Source organism: Rhea pennata, chromosome 2 (assembly GCF_028389875.1).
Source record: "Rhea pennata isolate bPtePen1 chromosome 2, bPtePen1.pri, whole genome shotgun sequence".
Lineage (NCBI taxonomy): Eukaryota > Metazoa > Chordata > Aves > Rheiformes > Rheidae > Rhea > Rhea pennata.
The window spans coordinates 86,968,573-86,994,726 of NC_084664.1; the positions used below are offsets into that span (position 1 = coordinate 86,968,573).

Sequence of the window (26,154 nt, forward strand, 5' to 3'; positions counted from 1 at the left end):
AGAGCACTTTAGGCTAGAGCAGTGAAGCAACTCTTTGTGCAGAGATCCAAGGAGCAAAGTTTTATACAGGTAGGATGGATGTAGTGCTTTTTCCTTCATCGAGACAAAAATACACTTCTGCATACTTTGTTAGCAATTCGTGAGTGAATTAAAGCATATGTATATTCGCTGTTCAAAAAAAGCATGTATTTTCTTTACAATAGTGAATTCGCATTTTTCTTAAGCTATGGTTATTTTTTCCTTTCACCTTTATGATATCGTTTTGTACTGTATGCATGAAACTGACTGTGTCATTATATATACCTGTATTTCAATTTCAGACTTTTTCATACTTGATTGCAAAAGCATTACTAGGCTCAGATCTGAGAATCTCAAGCAGCTGAACGGGCAAATGTGAAGCACTAGTTAACAAAAAAAAACAACAGACTGCCTAAATCAGGATGCTCTGTGTAAGAGTTTCTTTAGCCAACACAATTGACCAGAAAATACACTATGAAGCACTGAAATGCTGGAAGAATAATAAGAAGAACAGCTAACAGGTCTCACAAAACAGAAAAAACAGCTGTCACTGACTTCTGAGTAGATAAATTGCTATCAAAAAGTATGCCTGCTAATTCAACCACTATTTCCTCAATAACTGATAAAGCTAGCAGATCTATTCCACTGCAAAAAGATCCATGTGGGAACAAGGATAATGCAGATAAATTGTGTTTCAAAAACTGAAACTTTTCCATTAGATCGTAAGAAACAGAGCTGCACAACGAAAATACAATCCAGAAGGAAAACGAGCTTAACACCATAAGCTGCCACGAGTTTATCATCACTACTCTTGCTTCCTTTTAAAAAATGTATGACCAGGAACTCCTCGAAGTCTCCTGTGCCCTGTACCTTGGCCTATTTGATCATGCCAGTATTGGCCTCAGGGAGATTTTATGACATGGAAGAGACTTCAGCATAAGACTGTGCTGGATCCTCTTCATCTTCCCTTAGCCTTGCTGGGTAAGAAGCCTAAACCTACTTCAGTCAAAAGCAATGGTAAAACTCCCATGAATTTTCAACAAAAAGAAAGGATTTAAAAACATGTATTAGCCTACTGACAACACTGAACACGTACAAGTGCAGAAAAATAGGTCAACTACAGATTACTGAATTTCAGAGCTTTGCCATCATGTCTGCCTACCTAAATCTTCATCCAGCTTGGTCTTTGGTGGCTCCCACGGTGGCCTGGCTGCTTTGGCCTTTGCCTGCCGTCTTCCTAATTCCTCCTCAAACCTTTCATACAGATCTCTGAGCTTGCTTGTTCCTACCACAGTAGAGTCCCCCTGTAAATCAAAAAGAGAACAAAAAACAATGTTGAAGTATCAAACGGCAAGTTTCATCATTTCACAGGGAAAAGTAAGGAAAAAGCAGGCGGATCTCTGCTACAGTTCAACAAAGCATGTAAACACTTGATAAGGCTCTAGCATATGGTTACATTCCTCCACCAGGTGAATGCAAAGAGAAATTACCTCATTTGCGGGTGCATTATCATCAAACCTATGGCCTAGCCAAGTAGAACTATGGCTAGGCATGTTTTGGATGGTTCGAAGCTGACTTTTAACAACACAGATTAAGAATAAACAGTTGACCTTTTGTATAAATACATACAATCTTACTGCACCCTAAAAATACAAGAACTTTAGCTCATTTTGTTGCCTTCCTTGAAGCACTGATTTCACCGAAAAAAAAAAAAAAAAACACTGCTCCCCAGAAACTGTTATTACCAAGTAAAAGGAATCCTGACTTCCTGTACAGAGTTTCTCCAGAGATGACTGAAGATAAGATGACTCACATAGTTTTGCTCAAATGCAGGTATAATGGAAAAAACTTTATCCTGGGGACAAAAAAAAAATCTTTCTTCCATGTGGCACTAATCTAAATGAAAATAGACATGACAAAACAATGAAAATGGAGAACACTGCCAAATAAAACCCTTACAGGGTTAAACGACTGAGATGGTTGGGAAGAGAGAAAGATTAAACACTGAATGACACAACATATGATCCTGCTGAAATGTTCATATTAATCAAGTAATTGAATAATCAATTGATAATGTACAATATTTTAGAGTTCTCTCTCAAACATACCACTTGATCCATAGGGTCATTAGAATAATAGCTTTCGGAATGGGTACAGCGAACCCAGACTGGCTTAAGTAATTCATCATCTTCCTCTTCATTTTTTTCAGATGCATTCTCCTCTGACTCTTTGTCTTTGATAGTGGTATAATTCTTCTCTTTGCTGGCACTCTGGCTTTCAGACCACCTTTCTCTGTCCTCCTCCCATCGGGGTCTCTTTCTCTCTCTGCTTGGAGAGCGGCTTCGGAGGGAGAAAGCAAACATACACAATTCTCTTTCGTATTCTAATACTGATAACTTTATAACGAGAAATAAAGAACTTCCTTCAGATCATTACATTGTTCTACCACATAAATTATAGCACAATCCAATTGCTTCTTCCTGCTTTTAACTTGTGACGGTAAGAAACATATTTGCCATCAGACCTATCATAAGAAATAGGAGTCAAAATTAAAAATTAAAAATTTCTATTTTAAGTCATATTTGAGAATTAGAATTTAAAAAGTCATTTTGGATTAAAATTCTTATTTGTATTCTAGATGAATTTCCTCCTGCCCCCTCCAGTTTTGTTTCTATTATACATTTACAAACACACGTGACACACATATGTACATGCACAGAACCTCTTAAGTATGTTGAAAAGGAGAAAAAAAAAAAAAAAAAAAAAAAAAAAAAAAAAAAAAAAGTACCACCTTACCTTCCCGTTCTCTTGTAATCTTTTTTGTAGGATCTGTCTGGCGATGGTGATCTTCTGCTATCACGGTGCCTATGCCTCTCCCTCTCCCGCTCCCTTAAAGAGTTTAAAACATAGGTAAAATGAGTAATTGGCATTTCTTACAATCCACACCTGAAAGGAGCATAGAAGTAGGATTAGCTCATTTGCCAGTATTATTCAACATGACATGTCTTCCAACTGCTAGAGTTAAAAAATATATATATATATATAAATTCTTAATGCTGACTTTGAAGAAAGTTGAAACATACATTCACTTTCTTTTTTTGCTTTTCTTATAACGCCATCTATCCCAATAGTAAGGTTTTCAGAAAATCCCCTTTTGGAAATGAAAAGCATAGGAGCAAATAAAACAGAGGAATAAAATTACTAAATGTGATTTTTGGAATACAGCTGTCTAACGTTCTGCAATTAAATCTCTAAATAGGCATCTAAATCAAAGTGGCTTCATTTCCAGAGACACTAAGTGCAACCTTACCTATTCTGTGATTCTGTGAAATTCATGTTTCACGTGTGAAATGACAAAGCTCAGAGCTTCTAAAAATAGAGCCTGTGATATAGGTGCACTGATAAATATTTAGATACTTAATTTCCAGGTATCTCATTTTGAAAATCTTGAACTAAACCACTAGTCACAAAGAGAGGCACTAAGAGAGCAAAGCTAAGAGAACTGGAAGACAAAGCTGGCAATGGTTTGCCCTAAAATACCGTGCAGCAAACCACATGAGGTCAGCTCTTGATTCATGAGCTGCTTTTACCTATGAAGCAGAGGGACAGAAGCTTCATGAGACCCCCCAAAACAGGTTACTCACACTTATTCCCCATCTTAAGATGACAACATAGCCTGCAAGCTCTCTGTTCCTTTGGACTGCTGCATGCCAATTTTCACCTCCACTCTCTAGAGCTCACAGGCTGCCTTGCCAAGGTCTTCATCCTCAACAGAACCACACAGGCAGGTCTACATATCCACCAGGAGGGAGGTCTCGTGAAGCCCCCACACACTTGCATGGGTCTCCCAAGAAGACAGGGATGCAGCAGGATGAAGAACATTGTCTTTTCACTGGAAAGCTCATTGCCAGTTTTCAGGAATTAGATTTGTGCATCTATCAGACTGTAAAACTCTCAGCGAGTGCTGGCGACCTACAAATACGGGGCTTAATCAAAGCAGGGCTGTACTCAAGTAACCAGTGATGTCCTAAGGCTAGTACCCAAATCTCGAACTTTGAAGTACTGGGACTTACTCATTTGCAAGGCTGAGACTTTGAACACAGTCTTCTGCACACACTTGTGCTTACTCTGCTTTCATAACTGCTTCAGTTTCTGTGGTAAACCCCAGAGAGCAGAGCGCTATTCAACAAGCCACTCCATGTTCGAGTGAAAGCCTGCTTGCTTCCAGCTCTGTCTGTGGACAAGGGGAGCAAGTTTACTTGTCTGCAAAAACAGTGCAGAAACAAGGCACCTGGAAGACAGCAAACGTCTTGAGCACTGCCTACACCCTAAGTTAGAAGAAAACAACTTGAATGAGGGACAGACACTCGATTCAAACAAATACTACGGAAGAGTGACCATGGCTCTCGCTCCGCAGGCGGAGGATATGTCCAGTTACCTGCTACGCTCATAACTTCTATGGTGAGGTGATATCCTTCCTCTATCGTAATCTGTCCGGTGCCGACTGCTTTCTTGTCTCCTCCTGTCTGGACTCCGGCCGCGATCCCGACGGTCCCCGTGGTTATTGGACCGATGCCGGTCACCGTGGATGTGCCCGTGCTCGTGATGCCGGTGCTCCTCATAGTGCTTGCTCCTCTCTGGAGACCGTCGATCGTTTTGTGACTTCTCTCCCTGGTACTGACCCGTGTGCCGAAAATGGCTGCTGCCGCCACCGCTATTGGTGGCGTTGCTCTGAAAAGAGCCGGAATTGTGCTGATAGCTATTGAAGTTAGGAGGTGGGAATGACTGCTGTGAATACCCTGCGGAGTAAACGGGCTGGTAGTTAACTTGCTGCGGTAGGACAGGGGGTGGGGGAGGATGAGGTACTGTGGGAGGTGGCATCATGTAAGGAAACGTGTTTTGTCCGGTAGGAGCTCCCGGCACGGGGGCGTTGCTAGGATTTGGCACTGGCGGAGGAGCGGGAGGGAAGCATGGAGGCACTGGGAAACTCTGCCTCATCTGATGGTTTGGAAAAGGTGGCCTCATGGGACACTGGCTAATGGGATTCTGTGTGGAAGGGGGCACTGGAGGAGGATAGGGCACAAAGTCTGGCCTGGGAGGCATGTAACCAGTGGCTGGAGGGTTTGAATAGCTCGTTGAAGGGGCAGTTTGCTGGTCATACTGGTATTGCACGGAGGGCTGCTGCGGGTGAAGCTGCCGTAGGTTCTGAGGTCGGTAGGTCTGTGTTGACGTTCGTGCTCCTGGTCCTCCCTGGCCACGGGGACATCCTCGTCCGGAATGGAAAGACATGGCTCTCCTTTAAAGAAGAAAATAAACAAACATACAGTGGCACAAAGCTTTTCTAGGAGGCTGCTCATGCATTTCCTGGAACTACTTCCAAAGTGCCAAAATTCTGATTTCTGCAGTTTCCTTTAATATCTAATATTTTTCCTTTATATCTTTAATAATAAGAGCAGCGGATGATGACCACTGGCTTCCATTGCGAGCTTCACAGTCCTGACTAGTGCCGGTCATTAGTCCCCCAAGATTCCCCTACTTTACTAATGCACTCTCCTGCCTCTAATCCAGAACCTAGGCAGGAACATAATCATAGGATCAGTAAGGTTGGAAGGGACCTCTGGAGATCATCTAGTCCTCCCTGCTCAGCAGGGTCATCTAGATCATGGTAGACAGGGTTGTATCCAGGCAGGTCTTGAAGATCTCCAGAGAAGGAAGCAATATAAAACCTCTCTGGGCAACTTGGTCCACTGCTCCGTCACTCTCACAGTGAAGAAATTCCCCCTCACGTGCAGGTGGAACTTCCTCTGCTTCAATTTCTGCCCACTGCCTCTTGTCCTGTCACGCGAGGCAACTGAAAAGTTTGTCCCCGTCCCCTTGACACCCTCCCTTCAGGTACTTATACACACTGATGAGATCCCCCCTCAATCTTCTCTTCCCCAGGCTAAAGAGGCCCAGCTCTCGCAGCTGTTCCTCATAGGGCAGGTGCTCCAGCCCTCTGATCATCTTTGCAGCCCTACACTGGACTCTCTCCAGGAGCTCCATGTCTCTCTTGTAGTGGAGAGCCCAGAACTGGATGCAGTACTCGAGATGAGGCCTCACGAGGGTTGAGTAGAGCAGCAGGATCACCTCCCTCCACCTGCTGGCAACAGTCTTCCCAATGCACCCCAGGAGACCATTGGCTTTCTTGGCCACAAGAGCACATTGCTGCCTCATGGTCAACTTGTCATCCACCAGCACTCCCAGGTCCTTCTCTGCAGAGCTGCTCTCCACAAGGTCAGCCCCCACCTTCTACTGGTGCCTAGGGTTATTTTTCCCTAAGCGCAGGACTCTGTACTTGTCCTTGTTGAACCTCAGGAGGTTCCTCTCCACCCAGCTCTCGAGCCTGTCCAGGTCTCTCTGAATGGCAGCACAGCCCTCAGCTGAATCAGCCACTCCTCCCAGCTTGGTATCATCCGCAAACTTGCTGAGGAGGCACTCTGTCCCCTCATCCAGGTCATTGATGAAAAAGTTGAACAGGACTGTGCCCAGTACTGAGCCCTGGGGGATGCCACTAGCCACAGGCCTCCAACTAGACTCCACACCACTGATGACAACCCTCTGAGCTCTGCCTTTCAGCCAGTTCTCAATCCACCTCACTGTCTACTCGCCTAACCCACACTTCCTGAGCTTGTCTAGGAGGATGTTATGGGAGACAGTGTCAAAAGCCTTGCTGAAGTCAAGGTAGACAACATCCACTGCTCTTCCCTCATCTACCCAGCCAGTCATTCCATCATAGAAGGCTCTCAGGTTGGTTAAGCAGGATTTCCCCTTGGTAAATCCATGCTGGCTACTCCTGATCACCTTCTTTTCCTCCATATGCCTGGAGATGACATCCAGAGTGAGCTGTTCTGTCACCTTTCCAGAGATGGAGGTGAGGCTGACTGGCCTAATCTCTGATTTAGGCCAATGTTACCTGCAACTAATGATCAGCTGGTCATGGATGCTTCAATATGAAGCCTCCAGATATCCACACCAAAGAAACCACTCATTTTAACAAATGTAGTAGTTGTAGTAGTCATCCAAGGTCTCACATTAATGTCTCCTTCCTAGGACACTATTCTAAACTTCAGGCAGAACAACTTTACTAACAGAAGTTATCACAAGTCATCACAAGTTGCTTGGTCCCACAAATCATGTAAATTTTAAACAAGAAAATGGGAATTTACGTTCACAGTTAGGTCTCACTTTAGTATAGGACTGAGGCTTACAGTAAATCTACACAAGTAAACTATGCTTTGTCCTAATTTCAACAAACAAACAGTTTCCAAAATTCCTGAAGTATCTAATTGGCCCTGTTACCTTGCTGGCAACAGCCATTGCTCTAAACAGGCTGAAATCTTGTTCAAAAGCATGTGTTCTATTTAACATAGCTTGGTGTTTAAGATTAAAAATGAAAACTACTGTGGCTTATTAAAATTAAAATTCATTTTAATTCAAATGTTGTAAATCCAAAAACTAGAAAAAATAAAGGAAAAATATTTAAATAAAAAAATCAATTATGATGCATTGGGTGGAAAGGAGGGAGAGAGGAAAATAAAAACAGTTAAGGGCTGGTGCTGCAGCTGCAAATGATGGATCTTGTTCTCCATAACAGAGCAAGAGAAAGAGAGAGGGACATACACACATGCATGCATATACGTGCAAAGATCACCAGATACAAAAAGCAAAGCCTCCCTTTTACACTGGCTTTGCTGATGGAGATGCACAGGCAGGGAACAGCCTCCCACCAGCTACTGCATAACCCGGGCCGCCTGGGCTGCTCAGGGTGCTGCTTTCGGCTGCCTTCTAGTCCCAGTGCTGCAAAAGGTGAAGCTTGCAGAGGCGCCTGCTAGTGCGCTCAAGAGAAAGAAGGAAAAGAAGGGAAAGGGTGGGGGGAAGGAAGGACGTGCGCTGCGGAGGAGGCACCAGGAGGACCCCGAGGCCCCGTCCCACGCGCACGGCTTGGCCTAAGCCCCTGGAAGCGGCGCTGGCAGCACGTGCTCCTTCGCCCGAGCAGCTGGGCGCCAGCAGAGTAAGGGAGGACCCGCACATCTCTAGGAGGCGGTAAGGCCAGCGATTCCTTCCGGGCACGCTCACGACCCTCAAATCCTTTAAAGCATCACAGAAGCATGCGGTAGGGAAAAAAAAAAAAATAATAGTCCACACCTTCGTTATTTCCTCCGGCAACAGCGCTACCTTTTGCGATCCTAATACTGGCCCATCAAATGACCCATCGTTTTCTTCTTTATCTCGCCCGTTGTTACCTCTCCCAGCCCGAGGCTGTGCCAGTACCCGGCTTTGTGCTTTGCTGACATTACCGGCCCGTTTTATTTAAACAGCCTGTTTTTTACTATTATTATTTATTTGCCTCGAACAAATTAAGGAGGAAGCCGCCGTCCCACGGTGCCTGAACTGAGCGCACCCCTCTTCTCGGCGCGTCCGAACGAGAGCTCCCGCTCATCGGCCCTCCCTCAACGCCCGCCAGCCCCGGGGGGCCCGGCGCGGCGGGTGACGGCACCGGGGGCCGCCCCGAAACCGCGCCGAGCGGTGGATCTACGCACGGGCGGCCGCCGACCCCCGCGGCGGCACCGCGGCCGCCAGCTGCCGCCGCCGCCGCCGCCCCCTCCGCGGCAAAGCGGCGCCGCGGCCCCGGCCCCGGCCGCCCCCCGCGCGGCGGGACGGGACGGGGCACAGAGCGGCCGCGCGGCGCCGCCCGCTTTGCCAGCGCGGCTGTGCCGTCACAATAGCCGCGGGGTGACGTCGCCGCGGCGGCGTTCCACGCGCTCCAGGGCCGCCCGCCCGCCTTCCCCGGTCCCGCGCAGCCCACCTGGCGCCCCGCCGCCGCCCGCGCCGGCGCCGGAAGAGGAAGGCGGGGGGGCGGGGCGCCGCGGCCGGAAGTGGAGGCCGCGGCCGGCCGGAGGGAGCTGCGCCGGCGCCATGAGCGGCGGGGAGCGCCCCAGCGCGGGCGGCCTGCGGGCTTACCCGGCGCTGCCCGTGTGGGTGGCGGAGGACCACCACGATGTGAGTGAGCGAGCGAGCGAGCAGGCGGGCGCGGCGCGGCGCGGCGCGGCCGCTCCTCGGTGATACTGGCAGCGGAGAGGGCCTGGGCCTGGCGGCGAGCGCGGCGGGGCTGTGACCCTCCTCCCGGCTGGGGGCAGTTTATGGGGAAAATGAGCCGTTTCTTTCCCTTCTTTTTATTTTATTTTTTTATCCCCCCTCCTCCTCCCTCGGCACCATGGGGTTTTCCGCACCTGCTGCGCAGCGGTGCGCGACAACGAGCCTCTTCCGCTAATGAAACACGAGTGAAGCTCGGTGTTGAGATGGTCTGGATCGTCCTCCGGAGCCAGCGATTCACCTAAATAATGCCGTCAGGGGAGGCAGGTGGTGTTTTAAGCAGTTATTTATCTCTGTCTCTCCCCCCCCCCCCCTTTTTTCCTCCTCCTAGTATCTTTATTTAAAGGAAAATAATACCCACATCACATTGTCCCTAGGATTAGCTAGGGGTTAGTGCACTGCTCTGAAACTCAGGCCTATGCAATGTATGACATGCTAGCAGCAAACTATTAAATATAAATACACTCTAACAAGCAGGTAGACTGTCAGTAGCTGAGAAATGTCAAATTTGGCACTTTCATTTTTTATATTATTTTCAGTTAACTAGTTGAAAAAGGCAGTTTGGAAGCAGTTTGTTTTGAATTGCTGTTTTTGATTCCTCAAATAGCTTGTTTATTGTAGCACAAGCTGAGAGCTTAGTCCAAAGTAAGTAAATTCTTTACCCAAAGGCACAAAAGCTCACTGATTTTAGCAAGCATTTCTGGGACACGAAGAGCTGATGGAGAAAAAAATGAAAGGCATTAACTCTATTGGTGTGTTGCAAGACAAAAACACTAGTGTAATGCAGTTTATTAAAGGGAAGGTTGTTCTGAACTTGTAAGTAGATAGTCTAATGATGACTATTTTTGCCAAGGCTCACTGAAGTAGCTGATGCTGTGGTAGTTGATTTTTCCATGGTAACCAAGAATCAAGAGTGTCACTCTAATAAGGATACTGAGATAATGACTATTAATAATTCTTTATTTTACTTTCTGTACTTCTCTTCTAAATTAGGTTAGGCTTTTCCTGCCAAAATATATACTATGCTTTCAATATATGTGTGTATATACGTTAGTTTGTCTGTTATAAAACATACGTAATCTTTTACCCCAAAGCATAAGAACTTCAAAGAAACTACATATAGTTCAGATGAATTACTGACACTGACGTTTCTCTGGGGATAGATGATACTAGATGCAAAGCATCTAATCAAAGCAAATCATGCTTTGATTAATAACAGCAGTAATGGGAAGGGAATTTTGTTCTCAATTCAAAGCAATAAAACTTGCAATATAAGAGACTCTAGACTCCTGTCTTCTCTCTCATCCTGCTCTACTTTCAGAATTTGCAGTAAAATTTACATAAGATTAGACTAATTTAAACAGCAAGTTTAAATTGCTCTAAGTTGTTCAGGTAGGCCAGGCTATTTGCCTTTTGTGAAGAACTGGAAGTCATAGCTTAGAGGATCCATGTTATTTTTAACCTTATTTTATCTATTATTACAATAGCATACATGTCATTGCAAAAATAGTGGCTAAACTGAGAATTTATAACCAGTCTGGTGAAATAGAATCCAGATTTTAATTATTTCAGATTTTATGGTTTTGTATATTCAGTATTCAGAATTTGTGATTTTAATCTGTTTTATGCTTAAGAAGTAGCTCAGTTCGCATTTAAATAGTGAGATCCCATGTAACTTACATTGCCCAGTCTGTTTATAGTCTTTACATTCCCTGTGTAGCAGTGAATCTGGTTCATAATTCTTGCTAGATTTGTTTTGGCAGTTAAGGCAGCTACTGGCTTGTAACTGTGGGAGAAGCTCCATCTACTTCCACTCAGTTTAAGAAGCATCGTGAATCAGCCTTCAGTTGTCTCATTTCACTACCTGACGTTACTAAATATCAGTGTTTGTTATGTTATAAACTGACAGATTTACCCATCTCTTGTTTTTCCTGTCTTTTAAGTTGGCAGTTGGGGAAGGTAATCTTTTCATTGCTACCACTATATCTTGTAGGGATCGGAAATTAAGCTTTCTCTTCAAGGGGAATAGATCTAAAGATAACTGAAGTTTAAATGGTAGCAAGGTCAGTTTTCATCCTGTATCAGTTAACAATCTGTTAGTTGCACTTCAGAAGTTTGTATCTCCACAGCACCCATGCATAGGTTGTGGGTAAGCTTTATAGCATGGAAAAGATGGTGTGGGATGTAATCTTCTGCAAAAGAGAGAAGGCATTCTAGAGATAAGTTGAAAGAGAAAAAAATGGGCATTACATTAAATTATTAGTGAGAAGAGTCACTACAAACAAGACTTCCTGTGAAGAAGAAAAGAGAGGGTAAAGCTATGATTCTGCAGCAGCTTGTCCTGTGTGGAACTCTTGGGTTCGTAGTGATTCACAGTTCTTGGGTTGGTGTTGGAGTTGTATCCCCATGAACTGTCTTGCCATTGGAGTTTTATCTCTTGGTATTGTTTTCAGTGTCCTCCTCCATCTCCCAAGAAATAATCCAAATTTAAAAGAAGCAAAGAGAAGTGGGGCTGGTATTTTTGCTATTAACATCATTGCATTTTTCAGCTTGTTGGTTATAACTGAAATATTTTTGTTTGTGTTTTAGGTTCTACCTTTCATCTATCGTGCTATTGGTTCGAAGCATCTTCCTGTCAGTAACATCAGCTTTGTTCATCTTGATTCTCATCCAGACCTCCTTATTCCTGTGAATATGCCAGCAGACACTGTATTTGACAAAGAAGCTCTTTTTAGGTAAAGTCCTGTGTAATGTATCAGAATACCTAAAGTCTACTTTCTGCTATCTTCGATTTACAGTCAATATTCATTTAACCTTTTATATAGCAGGAACGAACAAAAGAGGCATAAAGCAGCCCCAGGTTGTATCTTCCATCTTTTCACTTTTGCTGAACACTTTATTTATTTATTTATTTATTTATTTATTTTTGTGGAGAAAAAGTTATATTTGTGCTTTACGAGTGTGGTCAAATGTTTATGTTACATATCAAGAAGATCTGAGACTTGCAAATCTACTTGTAGTTGTTCAGTATATATCATGTTATTAGGCCAGATTGTTTCTCTGGATAATAGGACAGCAATCTTTAGTACTAATCTTTTTTATCTGGAGAACTGTAGATTTAGAACAGCCTTTCTGTCCTCATTCTGAAAAGTCTGCATTTTGATTGCAATAACATCGTCTACAGTGACATGCTGAATGTGTGAAATTGAACAAGATTTTCCCGCTGATATCATTAGGACCAGTATTTTGCCACAGTTTCTTCAGTAGGTAACAAGGCACAGAATGACGTTTATTGTCTTTCTCTTCCTGTTTTAAAATAGCTATTGAATATTACAGTTTATTATGGCAATTCATATCAATGACAGAATGATGTAATTGTGCCTTTCTACCCATAGTCAGTATCTTATTTATCTAACAAAAAAAAAAATTTTTTGGAACCCCTATTGTACAGCTACAGAAACAGAATATTGATAATCAGGACCAGTTTTATTCTGTCAGTGCTGGTTGATTTGTCTTCACTACTGAGATTGTATTTAAAATCTATTTAGAACAGTTCAGAACAAAATAGTCCTGTGAGGTCAGTTCAGAGGTATCTAGAACAGTGTTGATTGTGATCCTTGCACGTTTCCGCTGTCTGATGCATCAAGAGAGAAAGGACAACAAATCCATGTAGTTTATAGTCCAAGTAGCCTATTAAGAGTGAAGCTGACCCTGTCCTAACTTTTTCATTGTGCTACAGATGTGTTGGGTCTTTCTTAGGAATCAGGTTTGCTCTCTTACTTTTTGATAATGCAAACTGTGCACAGTATACTGTATGTGTACTTTCAAGGTATGGAAGATATCTGTGGTGCTCTTGACCATGTTTTACTTACAGGGAAACTAACAGTGTAACCTCCAATTTTTCTCCATTCATTGCAGTGAATTAAGTATTGAGAACTGGATTATGCCTGCAGTTTATGCTGGCCATATTTCTCAAGTAATATGGCTTCACCCACCCTGGGCTCAGCAGATCTCAGAAGGAAAACATGATTTTTTAATTGGGAAAGACATATCAACAACTACAATCAGGTAAACTGCCTGCTACCATATGCTAGTAATGTAAAAGCTATCTATGTAGCTTTTCATGGGCTTAATTTTGTATTCTTGGATAAAAATAGTGATAAATCTGTTTTTCTCAATAAAAACTTAATATGCAGTTGTGAGCTCTTTAGGGCCTAGCATGACTGACTAATTATGTGAATACGTACGGTTAATATTGTTCCTTAAAGTCCTAGCTATTCACATTTCATCTAGCCAAGTTTTAAATTAGTTCTCTTCATTAAAGTCCAAATCTGAGAAAGCCGTTTTTAACGGAGGATTTGAGGAACAAAGGACAGCAATTAGATCCTCCTCAGCCTTCCTTTATGAAGAGAAAAGCCCAGTTCCCTCAGTTTCTCTTTGTTCATTATGTGTTCAGTGCTCTAATCATCTCAGCAACTCTGCTTTGGACACTTCCCAGTTTGTTGTTATCTCTCCTGTCCCAGGGGACCCAAACCTGGGCATAATAATTCGAATGTGGTGTCACTGGCACTGAGTAAAGCGAAATAATTTCTTCCCTTGGCTTTTTGGCTGTATTTTTGTAAATACCACAAAATTTTCTGGCCAACCTGTGTTGCTGCCAGGGTGTAATGCTTGCTCGTGTTCAACTTGCTTTCTGTAAAGGCTTCCAGGTCCTTTTCTACAGGACATTGCTAGTCTGTGCCCAGCCTGTACCCTCTACTGCTGCATGGGGTTATTCTGTTCAGGGTGCAGGACCTTCCTTGCATTTGTTTTAGTTGAACTTGAGATTCCTGTAGGCCATTACTTCAGCCTGTCTAGGTCCCTAAGGAGGCCAGCTCTGCCTTCTAGCTGCTCCCCTGGGTTCAGCGCTGCATGTAAACTTGCCAAGAGTGTATTGTTGAGGGCTTTAATAAAGCTGACAGACAATACCAATCTCTAAAGAATACTTCTCAACCAGTGAGACTTGCCAGTTGGACTTAAAACCATTGACAGTTACTGTTGGACATGTTGGTCCAGCCCGTTTTTCACTCATGTTGTACATCTAGTACATGTCAAGGATTATATGTATGTGATCACATGATAATAGATATTTAAGACTTAAAAAAGAGGGAAACCTTATTTTCCAACATCCTCATTAATGCATCCGTTATTTTCTCTGTCATTTAAAACAGAATTATTGGCGAGATTTCCTTCTCCCTTTACAACTCAAATATAGATAGTGAGATTCTAACCTAACTCATATTACAGTCTGAAAATAAGATAGAATTAAGTGAATGAAGTTGCTGGATAGAACTGGCTGGAAATTAAAAGGGGATGCTACTAAGTGTTATGAAATCCATCATAACTTTTTACACAACTCTATTTCACAGTATTGTTCTTCAGAAAGCTATAATCTCTAATAAAAATTTTTGGTATTCCAAACTGTTCTGGATGGGATGAACAGTTGCATCATATTTAGGCTAAATGGGGAAAAAATCACTTACTTTGTTTTGATCTCTGATGCTATAGCCAAATTCCTATTTTTGGGTAGTTCTTTCAGTATATTGTCCTTTAGGGTGAGCTTACATGGTTAAATGGAGTGCGACTGACTGAAAGAAGGGATTCAGCAGAGCAGCTGGTTTCATAGCTCCTGTTTGGTGGAGTTATAACGAAACAATGATTAGAGAGAAAGCAAGGGGTAGCTTTTTCTCTTTTCTGAACTGACCTTGAATGTGCCAATCAGGACAAAATTTGTCATCTCTGTTGTGACAAAACTGGGCATTCAATGCACATAAGGCCTTTTTATCCTGTGAATAGAAGAGAACAGCCCTTGGCCTTGCTGGTAAGACTTTTGTATGGTCCCAGCTGTGATTGTGGTTTTCTGGTGTGGTTTTCTACTAATTAAGCACTGGAACAGGTGCCAAGACAGGCAGTGCAATTTCCATCATTTGAGACAGTTTATGCTCAGCTGGACAAGGCCATGGGCAGTCTAATCTAGCTTTGACCGTTAGTCCTACTTTGATCAGCAAATTGGACTAGAGACCTCCAATGTCTGTTACAATCTTAATATTTTTATGATTCTGATTTCAGTGAGCATTCCTCGTTCTAATTCTGTGGAATTTAGTGAATATCAATTTTGCATTCGCCATATTCACTGCGCTGTGATTTTATACACCTTAGATATTTACAAGTGGAATAAATATTTTGAAGCAAGTTAAACAGAATACAGTGAATAAATACTTTGCTTTACCATCTGGAATAAAACATAAAAACCCTACAGTTCTGAATATGGTCTAAACTCAAATGACAATACAAAAGCTTGTGCTTTCAGTAACATTTAACCATGAGAATTAGCACACCTCCAGAAACATACTGTTTAATGATTGAATAGCTCTCCCACAGATCCCGTGGTCGCCTTAGCAACTTTGAAATCAATGTTTCCAACTGCCTTTTAAAGATGGCTTCAGGTTCTGAGCTTATAAAAATCATGAAGGAGTCAGAAATATGAACTCCCTAAAAGTTTTGTTGATGGCAGGTGGCTGGATAGGTGATAGATACCTAAGTTAGTGTCCCACTGAGGGAAAGACTGTGGCATGAATTTGTTTATATCGAACACCAGAGAATCTCTGAGGAGAGGCTCTGTGAATGCCTCATCAAAAAGATGAAGCTGTGATCCAGGTTCTACCTTAGCAGGCTCAGGATAATCCAGCCACAAGACACAGACTCCAAATTTGTCTGTCCTTGTGTTTGACAGTGATATATTATAATCAGATGAGGCCTTTACATGAGTGAGCAGAAGTTTATGCTTTATCTTAAACATTTTTTTTGATCTGAATTTATGACATTAAAAGCTTAATGTACAGAAATATAGCTTGAAATATTACTTAAAGTTTCATGTAAGTGGTGCTTTTAGTGCTACAATTCAGTGGATTCCATCAATATGTATCTATTTGTCCTTGGGTTACCTGCTCTCCCCACATGTAAAACAGAGAACTGTAAAATCTTCTCTTATCCGTTGGAAACCTTGTAGAGCTATTGTCAATACTGTAAAATTAATTTTAATATATTGATTCAGCAATAAGAAGAGGTAGAAAAAATCCAGTTTAAATTCAAATGCCTGCAAATTAAGATAAGTCTTATGTATACAATTAAATTCCTTTTGTTACCCATCAGACATTTATTCTTTTTTTCCCCAGGATCCTGTAATTGTACATGCTTGTTTCTAAGCTATTTACAAAGATGTATATTAACTTTGAGTTATTCTCGCTTACAGGGTTACAGGTACAGATCATTACTTTCTAAGCGATGGTCTTTATGTTCCTGCTGATCAGCTAGAAAACCAGAAGCCTTTAAGTTTACATGTCATCCTCATTAATCCTACTGAAGCATTGAACAGCCAGGAAGAAAATGGCAAAACAGAGTCTGCTAAGAGAATGAAGCTAAATACAGATGACACAGCAAGCACTGTTTCTGCCTCTTCATCAGTGGTTCCTGGTGACCTTGATCACAGCTCCTCAGGTGTGAAGAACAAGGGAATACAAAATGCAAGCACACAAAACAGGACAGAAACCTTGTCAGAGTGTTCAGCTTCAAGCTCGCTCAGAAACAGTGAATGCCTGATAAGGGAGATTGGTAAAGATATTTGCCAAGTACTACAGAAAGGGGATGCATATGTTTTAGACATTGACTTAGATTTTTTTTCGGTTAAAAATCCATTTAAAGAAATGTACACGCAGGTAAGCATGAATGTAGACAATCCTCTTACCATTTCTAATAGAATAAATGCCAGAGGGACAATGATGTCTGTGAAGAAACCCTCACCTATGCTGAATCTAGCAAATCAGCTGATCATGGTTAATGAATCACTGCAAATATTTGGAAGACAGACCCTCAGAAAGGGAAGGTCAATGCACCAGAGAAGCACAGCAAGCTAATGGGGGTAGACCTTTAAATTTGAGATGGTTGTCGAGTACATGTTCCAGGCCAGAGTTGCCTGGCAGGGTTCTGCTGTTTTACCCAGAACACAAAAGCTGAGGTGTCTTTTTTCCAAAGTAGGTTTTCAGTGGTGATATCTCAAGTACTCATGGCAGGGGTTATCAAGGACGGATGGCAGACTTTCTGTCTTCCACCCACCCCACCACCGTAGTGTGCTTTTGGAGTGTCACAATGGTATTGTAAGATCTTGCCTTTCAAAAAGGCATGGTGTTGCTGAATATCCAAACAGTGGTAACTTCTCTCTGTGAGAGGCTAGGATCCCAGTTCCACTATGTTTGGACTCGGTGGAACAATGAACAAATGCTTGTTGTCTCTGATACTATTTACCTTGAAAATTGGGTGTAACACTCAGGTTTAAAAATTATTCTATGATATCCTGACTGTTTCTAGCAATTAGATCTGTATTTATAATTCTGTGGAAAATTGTTTTAGCCTCAGCCTGTGTTGGAGAGCATCTAACTCTTCTCAGTTTCAGCTGGAGTACTGCTTTCCTGTCCACTCTATTGAAGTGAATATAGTGTTTCTAGCCTATATTGGCTGATGACATTCAGTATTTGTGATCACAATAACATCAGATGTCTGCAATGCAAGTTGTTTTGAATCACAAAGAGAAATATAAGATGAAGGGGAAGCACCCTTGGGGTCTTGCCTTAGGAGAATAAAATCTAGTGCCCTGGTTAGGGCTTAAAATACATTTTGGAAAAAATAATGGAGGAGTTTATTGTTGTTATGATAGGCCCTCAGTTCTAGGAAACACTTTCAGAAATGGGCTTATACAGGACCCCAGTGTGCCTTTTTGATATAATAATCTCAATTGCAGTTACTATTTCTAAAGTGTGAACCCACTGTTGTGACGTAAGATAGTTCCACCAAAACGTGTTTCCCAAGTTAACACTTGGAATACAAGAATCTAAGGAAAAAGTAAAAGTTAAGTGTGGCTTATTAGTTCAGAAGTGTGTTGTGTTTACACAAAAAAAGTCCCTAAATCCAAAACATTGCCCTAAAGGTGCTTCATATTTCTGTAAAATTCAGTAGTCTCTTAGTCTACCCCATCTTTTTCCCTTTACTGAAAAAATCACAAGCGTTCACTTTTTTAATGCTATTTGGTAAAGAATAAGATCCGTTTATCCTTGATCAATTAAACCTGAGTATTATCAAGGAGTAGGGGCTAGCAAGTTGCCATAGTAGATTCCATATGAACTTTGTTGGCCATCCAATTTAAACTTTTACCTACTCTGTTTTCCTTTAAAGCCATATTCTCATATTCTTTTTGCTTGCCCTCCAAATCTGCTACTTTTTTTCCCCCTCCCAGCAACTCATTAGAACCTCAGTGCAGCAAAAAGCATGTTTAGTTTGTCTGATTAATCTCGACAGCAAAGCCCTTAAATACTTTACTGCTAAAGTTGTGCTACTTAAGTCAAATTTAACGTTTAACAGTTGTCAAGTGTTTGGCTGAGGCCATCAAGTATTGCATCCTCAAGCCTCTCATTCTCTTTGTCACCTACATTTAGAGAGTTGTCTGCAGTATGGAAGTGGATGAACTTTTGTGGTAAAATGGTTCTTTTCTTGAAGATGGTGAGCACTGAAGACTATTTTTTCACTTGAAGAGACTAATTTTTTTTTCTTTCTCAAAGACAGAATATGAGCTCTTGCAAGAGTTGTACGGTTTTAAGAAGCCTCATAGAAATGCAACAGAGGTACAGTATTTCCTTGTGGAATATATGAGGGAATGATTCTTTTTATTTACTCAATAAAAGTGAGTTATGTCAAGGAAGGAGCCTATGAAAGGTGCTTAATGAAGTGATCTGCAATTAAGCCATGCATCATGCTGAATGCTAATCAGCAGCGCCTTAGGAATTCTTTCCTAATAAATGCTTTGGTTAGATGTATGAACTGCATAGATATTTAACGTGAGTGTGAAATTTAATTTGTGTAAACAAATGGTAATTGACAAGAAAGAGATGAAAACATAGTTAGTCATCTGTAGTCTCTTCCTTTTTATGGCTCAGTAGTGTGTTCTTTCAGCAGCCCTTCCCCCTAGTTGCTCTCCTTTGAGAGACAGAGCTGTGCTAAATGCCTAATTGGTATTCTACCTATTTGTTTAGATGTGGACAGGCAAGTATTGTACCACTGTAATCGCCTTTTTTTTGTATGTGCTGTGTGCTTTTGAGCCATGGAAATGTAAGCCTGGTGCTGCTGCCAAAATACAGTCATTTAACTCCAAGTCCAAACCTTGGAGACAGTCATAGCAATGGTCATTACACCGAACAATTTCCAAACAAGATTTTATCTTTTGTCTGAAGACAATTACAGGCAGATTGAACACATACTGGTATCACAAATTAGTAAATATTAATTTGTATATATAAGGAAATGATGATATGTGGAAGCTTAGGTCAAGTTGATTTTCATGTTTCTCAGTCAGCAAGGTGCCAGGGTACATATTTAAAAGTTAGTTAAATGTGGAAGGTGTAAAGTGCTGTGATTAATTTCCCAGTGTGATTTCAGGGCAGCTGAAATGGTTAGCAAGAACTAATTCATGGATGGTTTTGTGGTGAAACACTCAACATACAGGAGCTGAAGGAAGAAAACTAGGGGAGTTCATATTTTCCAAGCATACATGAAATCGCTTGAATATCTAATATCTTAAAGGGATTTGGGTCTGATGGTCTTAAATAGTTCCAGGGTACCATTACAGGTACATTTCTGCTATACTACACAGCAAGATAGAAGTGGTTTGTTTGTTTGTTTTTTAAAGTAATATAGAGGCTGATTAGACATATATCTTTACTATTAGTTACTGGTGCAGCTTTGAAAAGTGTCCGATTCATAGCCCATGATAGAGTGATACCCTAAGCTCCTCTCAAAAATTAGCTCCAAGGTGGTATTACTGGCCAAAAGAAGAGGCATCTGGCATATGATAAGCTTAGTGGACACATGGGAGGGAATCACTATGTTCCTAATAGTTATCTGTCTATTCCAATGTACTTTTGCATAATTTTCCTTCACACAACACTGCACTGAGTATCTTTTATACCAATTATGCCAAGCATTGCTTTTCATTTTATGTGTTCTGTAGGACCTACTTCTGCAAATATTGGCATGCACAGCTATATGCATGTAAATAGCCTCACTTATTCCAGTAGATTGCTCTGATATATTTGCTGAACTTCTTAAGACAGCGCATAAACCTTTGCAGGATCAGGGCCTTGAAACACCAAATAGCTGATTTTGAAATTCTTTTTAAACACATTTGATTTAGTAATATCCATTAATTTTTGATCTAAAAAATCCTGAAACTTTCCTTTCTTTTATGACAATGTAAAGCTCAGATTCTTCTGAGTCCCTGTATATTCATATCCGATTCAAAAAACGCTGCAGCATTTCAAGACTTTACAAATTAATCCAACAATTAGTCAAATACAGTTCCTAAGCTTTCCCCAGTGTATGCTCTTGGAATATAGATGTGGCAACTTTGTTTATGGTAGGAAAGACAGACCAAAGAGAAATCGTGTCATCTGAAGGTAACAATTTTTGCAGGCCTTCCTACTGTTTCTCTTGAAAAGATACTGTGCAAGAACAGTTGTATCTGTTTTCTTATCTCCACCAGAACAATTGTTTCAGAATTTTACCTATAGACTAACCTGATCAAGCTAAAATAAATAAATTTTACTTTTTTTTTTTTTTTTGGTAATATGTTCAAAGGAGGGCTTGTTGGATTGTGTTGAAAACCGTGTTCATCAGCTAGAAGACCTGGAAGCAGCATTTGCAGACTTGTGTGACAGTGATGATGAAGAGACACTACAGAAATGGGCTTCGTATCCTGGGTAGGAGATCTCTAAATAGTGTAAAACCCTCCTCTTCTGAAAGAGGCCTTTACCTTCTCCCTGCCAATGTGAATAGTTTTTTGATTCTCCCATGCAATGCGTTATGTTAATACCTTCTTTTTTTCTATCCAAAATTCAGTTTTCTACTGCAATACAGAAACCATGTCAGTGCCAGTAAGGTTTCTCTGCTTTTCGAGGAATTTTTTTGGAGCCCAGTATGCAAGGCTCTCATCACTGGCCTAGCACAGAAGCAATGCTGCAAGAGACATCCAGACTTAACCTGCTGCACTGTCTTGTCAGAGTCAGCAGTGCAAACAGGGACATAGCTCCAGAGAAAAAAAGCCTGCTATCAGAAGAGCACTGAGTTAAAAACAATTATGTACTGTAGACTAGTAGCCTGAGTCAAAAGGAGGTAACTTTTCAAAACAGTTTCTTAATAATATACAATACTTTACAGTATTTCAGTTTTCAGTAGAAAGAAACGTAATCTGTGGACGTGTATATTAACCTACAGTTTTGTCATAACTTTTTTTCTGTAAGGCCAGAAGTGCTTGCAATATCATTTAGTCTACATGAGACATGCCTTAGTTTTACACCTAAGGAAAATAGATTGAATTCAGAAATTCTTAGTTCTACAGTGCAAACAATAGTTTAGGAACTGATTAACCCAGCACTGTGCTAACAGAAAAGGAGGGATGCTGGATAGGACCTATAAAAGGCTACCATTTTTCCTCTAATTCTAAAGGAGAATGAGTCAGGCAAAGCAAACAAAGGAAAAGCAAGCCCACTGTCATGGTAAACTTTCCAAGGTGAGCCATGCACAGCGTCATGCAAGTTCTGTTGTCTGTTGCCAGAGGCAGGTTTGGTTTGATGGTTTGCAGGTTTGGTAAGATGGTACTGAGACACAAGTTTTGTTTTAAAGTTTTAGGCCTTGATGCTGGTAGGATGTTTTCAGTAACTTCTATCTGTGCTTTGACAACTGAGAATTAAATATGAGTGTTTGTAACTGTTTACATAACAACTTTTGGTTTTAACTGCAGAATGAAGCCACTTGTTCAACTTGTACACAGTTTGAAAACCAGAATGGAGAGCCCAGACTATGAAATGGTAGGTCAGTAGGAACAGAAGCACAGCTTTTAAAAGCATAGCCTCAACACAGAGGAAAAAGACTGTGCTTCTTAGACTTACTTCTTGATTTAGGACTTTGTGGGGGTTTTGTTGTTTTACTATAGTTTATTATTTAAGTCCTATTACTTAGGCCAACTGTTTTCTTTTAAGCTTCTAAAATTCTACTTTGCTTATCTATATTTAGGCAACATTAATAATATGCCCTTTCAAGACTCGTATTCGAAGCTTCTTCCTGTAAAGTAAAGCTTCATTTAACCTGGATCTGTTGTTATGATTTATAGAATTTAAATTAAGTCTTCTATTTGTAAAAGATCAGCCATCTTCAAGGACTGCAGCAGATTCTGAATTGATAGAATAGCTATATTTTAATGGAAATACTGAAACAATATATACAACCTACAAAATTCTTAAAAAAAAAAAAAGTTTGAAGATTTATAAAATAATTGACTAGGGAAAGTAACTTAGGGACTTGAGTTGCACAGATAAATTGTGTTAATAACTAGTCAAGAGAAATTAAAATCTCTGCATTTAATTTACATGTAGGTCCATCAGGCTGGACTAACCTGTGATTATATGGAGCTTCCCCACCATGTTAGCACTGAAGAGGAGATAGAAAGCCTCATAGAATCAATTAAAGTTCTGCTAAAAAATATGCCTAAACCAACACTTGTAACAGTTGCTCGGTATGTGAAAGTTTTTATTTTAAAACACTTAGACTGTGCTTATAGAGTTAAATGATTCAATGAGATTGGTTGACTTATCTTAAACTCTTATCGTAAAGTGTGGTGAAAGTTGACATTTGAAAATATTGATCATAATGCAGTGGCAGTAGCTACACAGCTAAGGGAAGATTCTGTCTCAGCAATGATAGCTAACTTTATTGGCCTTAAGAGGAGCTAGCACAGATTCTGACAGCAGTGAAATCATGATGACTTAATGAGCCTCACTCCAGACTGTGTAAAGCCTTTGATGAGACCTTGTACATGTTTCATTTGGTAGCTATTGCTGAAGTTCATACTGACGCATTTTCGCTGTTCTTGTTACTTGAGCTGGTTAGAGCAAAGCTGGCTTGGGCAAACCTGCATGGGCTGAAATTACTCTGTCCATTCTCCCTGTCAAGGGTTCATTGCCTGACAGATAGGATTTCTCTTTTCAGTGAAACTTTGATGGAAGAGGGAAGGGGTTTCGTATAATAGAATACCAAACCCATTTAATCTAGAAAGCTCTAATAAAGCTTAACATGGGAAAGACTTATGTTCTCAGCACTGTAAGAGAATTATTTGTGAGAACAGGATGGAGTTTGAGGTCAGGGGAGAGATGTACTTCTAAGACTACAGTGTAGCTGTTGACAAATTATTGTAATTTATTACTTGAAAAATACTGAATGTGCTTTAAATTGCAGGCAGCAGTAGCAGAATCTTACATGAGGTTGGCTGAAAGAAATAGCATGGCTAATACCTAAAATAAAACAAAGATATTCCTTGCACCTACTACAGGGATATCGCCCACTGTTGCAGAGGAAATACTGAATCATTTACATAGGTCTTAATAAATGTGAAATCCAAGAAGTCAGCTATTTTTTTTTTAACAATATCTGTTTGCAGTTCATTTAGTAGAGACTGTACAAATTTGATATTCCAGGGATCACAAAGTTTGGGGTTTTTTTTTTTCAATTTTTTTCTACCTATTTTACTAGTAACAATTGAATTTCTCAATCTAACTTTTCACAAATGCTTTAGTTAAAGGATTTGCTTGAATTTTGACTGACAACATGTTTTATGTCAGAGTCAGGAAGACAGCAAAACTTGAGGAATGAATAGGTCATGTTTCTGATTTGCTGCAGGCTTTCTGTTCAACTTCAGGCAAATTCTTACCTTTTTTAGTTCTGAGAGCAAACACCCATGTTTGCTTTCTGAATTTTTAAATCACAAAGGTTTTTTCAGTGAAGTGGCTTTGTCATAAAGCAATAAAATGTTAGCCTGCTGGCTGTCTTGAAGAGGCATTTCTTGAGAGGCAGAACTTGCCGCAGCTTGGAAGTTACTTCAGGTCCCTAGATAAAAAGCATTATAAGAATATAAAATGTGATGAAGATGATGCCTTTCTTCCAATCCTTGTTTTACAGATCAAGTCTGGATGACTATTGCCCTTCAGAGCAGGTTGATGTCATTCAAGAGAAGGTTCTCAATTTGCTGCATTCGGTGTATGGCACTCTGGATGTGCACTTAGATTACTCAAGCAGTTCATCTTCTGTGTGACCTTTCTCTACCTATTGCCCTCTAAGGCAGTGGATTCATTTAAATTGCATACTAGCTGTGTTTGGAAGGGGAAGATGCTATTATTTCAGCAGATGGCACTAGAACCCAAGTTGACCAAGAGAGAGTTCTAAGCTGCATTGCTTTCTCTAAGTCAGCTGCTTCTGAGCTATCATCTGTGCCTGTCATTGTTCAGATTAATTGTGATTGTGATTATTATTTTAACTGTCTTATTTATTAAGATTAGAAAAGCAAATTTTTTTTGTCCATAAAATGTATTTTTTCACCTGATGTCCTTAAGTCTCTATAAAAACAAATAAAACTTTAAAAAGTAAACATTTTTTATGTATGTAATTTAATTTTTTTGATGAAGTTTGGGGAAATATATTGCACGTAAAACATTTGAGTTCTGTTGTGCATCATTTTAAAAATTGTCTTAATTCCATTAAGACACTGATTGCATAGTGACCTTTGCTAACTGCTGTGCTAGAGAGGATTGTAGAATCAGTAAGGTTGGAAGGGACCTCTGGAGATCATCTAGTCCAACCTCCCTGCTCAGCAGGGTCACCTAGAGCATGGTAGACAGGGTTGCATCCAGGCAGGTCTTGAAGATCTCCAGAGAAGGAGACTCCACAACCTCTCTAGGCAACCTGTTCCAGTGCTCCGTCACTCTCACAGTGAAGAAATCCCCCCTCACATTCAGGTGGAACTTCCTGTGCTTCAATTTCTGCCCACTGCCTCTTGTCCTGTCACACGGGACAACTGAAAAGAGTTTGTCCCCATCCCCTTGACACCCTCCCTTCAGGTACTTGTACACATTGATAAGATTCCCCCCACAGTCTTCTCTTCCCCAGGCTAAACAGGCCCAGCTCTCGCTGCCATTCCCCATAGGCAGGTGCTCCAGCCCTCTCATCATCTTTGTAGCCCTATGCTGGATGACTTCCTGCTTTATCCACTGAGTAGTGTTTGTATTTGTACTCTATTGCATTAATACTGTCTTTTTTGCCCCAGAGCTTCTGCTGACTCGGGCAATATCCCTAATATACAGATGCTGGGTGTTGGTATTTTTAAAGTCAAGTAGTACTGCTTATGTGATGTTGTTCAAGTAATATATACTCTGGGCTGCGTGTGGGTACTCTGCTAGTATCAATTATGTTAGCCCCAGAAACAGGCCAGCACATCTGTCTCCAATAAAGGAGCTCAGCTCAGTATCGCAAACCAGAGTAGCTGCAGCACATCTGCTCAAGCTTGTTCTGGCTGTCTTGGAGCTTCTAAGCATTTCTGCATTGCATGATGTAAGCACGACCCATGGGACTTGCTTTAATTCCGAAATGGCTAAAACAGGGATAGCCAGTTGTTGGTATATTGAGTCACAGCCTAGGGAAGGAGACAGGCTCCACAAAACTACTGTTCAGCATGACAAGCAAGACTAGGTTACAAGTGAAGCTTAGCAGCTTTCTCCAGAGAAAAATCAAAATCGGGAACTTTAGGCAGGTTAAGTATCAGTGTTAGGTTCTATGCACTGCTATTGCCTAGAAATCATGTCCATGTCATCACAGATGTCAAAAGCCAGGTGTACTGCATGCTGGAAGATCTTACAAAAAAAAGTTCTTACCTTTCTTTTCCAGAAAATAAAGCCCCACTGCCACAACATAAAGGTTGTCTTCATAGTACCTACTTTTTGTAAGCTGGATATAGTGAGTAGAATAGCAAGTATTCTACAGTAGCATTTAGACAACTTACATGTGGAGGTATTCTTGCATTAAAGATGAAAACAATCCCCC

The 26,154-nt window shown here is 41.1% G+C and overlaps 2 protein-coding genes across 6 annotated transcripts in view; one reads left to right on the forward strand and one right to left on the reverse strand.

The window, feature by feature from the left end:
* The window catches only part of DROSHA (drosha ribonuclease III), a 68,624-nt gene extending 59,748 nt beyond the window's left edge, over window positions 1-8,876 (reverse strand). Inside the window, exons 1-5 of one of the 2 annotated variants that reach the window (XM_062568012.1) lie at window positions 8,864-8,876; window positions 4,457-5,314; window positions 2,815-2,907; window positions 2,127-2,358; window positions 1,181-1,322 (exon numbers count right to left, since the gene is read on the reverse strand). In XM_062568012.1, coding sequence (XP_062423996.1) covers window positions 1,181-1,322; window positions 2,127-2,358; window positions 2,815-2,907; window positions 4,457-5,307 — 1,318 coding nt within the window. In that variant the 5' untranslated portion in view covers window positions 5,308-5,314; window positions 8,864-8,876. Of the gene's footprint in view, window positions 1-1,180; window positions 1,323-2,126; window positions 2,359-2,814; window positions 2,908-4,456; window positions 5,315-8,202; window positions 8,234-8,863 lie in introns of those variants that run through there. The other variant, XM_062568011.1, reaches the window with a different exon arrangement.
* A 58-nt stretch (window positions 8,877-8,934) lies between these two features.
* Window positions 8,935-24,706, forward strand: C2H5orf22 (chromosome 2 C5orf22 homolog). 4 transcript variants are annotated; one of them, XM_062569836.1, is made up of 10 exons: window positions 8,978-9,057; window positions 9,299-9,417; window positions 11,740-11,885; window positions 13,069-13,218; window positions 16,442-16,904; window positions 18,798-18,860; window positions 20,869-20,990; window positions 22,031-22,097; window positions 22,662-22,801; window positions 24,241-24,706. In XM_062569836.1, the coding sequence occupies exons 3-10, from the start codon at window positions 11,845-11,847 to the stop codon at window positions 24,371-24,373; spliced, it is 1,179 nt and encodes a 392-aa protein (XP_062425820.1). In that variant the 5' UTR covers window positions 8,978-9,057; window positions 9,299-9,417; window positions 11,740-11,844; the 3' UTR covers window positions 24,374-24,706. The 4 variants fall into 4 exon arrangements, 3 of the variants coding, with proteins under 3 accessions (XP_062425819.1, XP_062425821.1, XP_062425820.1); XM_062569835.1 differs by lacking the exon at window positions 9,299-9,417 and having other exon boundaries at window positions 8,935-9,057; XM_062569837.1 differs by lacking the exon at window positions 9,299-9,417 and having other exon boundaries at window positions 8,935-9,057; window positions 16,442-16,686; window positions 18,802-18,860.
* Window positions 24,707-26,154: the final 1,448 nt, after the last annotated feature.

Bases quoted from the DNA above. Each gene is read 5' to 3' on its own strand.
- C2H5orf22 (XM_062569835.1), top strand. From the start codon at position 8,974: ATGAGCGGCGGGGAGCGCCCCAGCGCGGGCGGCCTGCGGGCTTACCCG. The intron at 13,219-16,441 runs GTAAACTGCCTG...TCTCGCTTACAG, and splicing joins ATATCAACAACTACAATCAG to GGTTACAGGTACAGATCATT. The intron at 22,098-22,661 runs GTAGGTCAGTAG...ATTTACATGTAG, and splicing joins AGAGCCCAGACTATGAAATG to GTCCATCAGGCTGGACTAAC.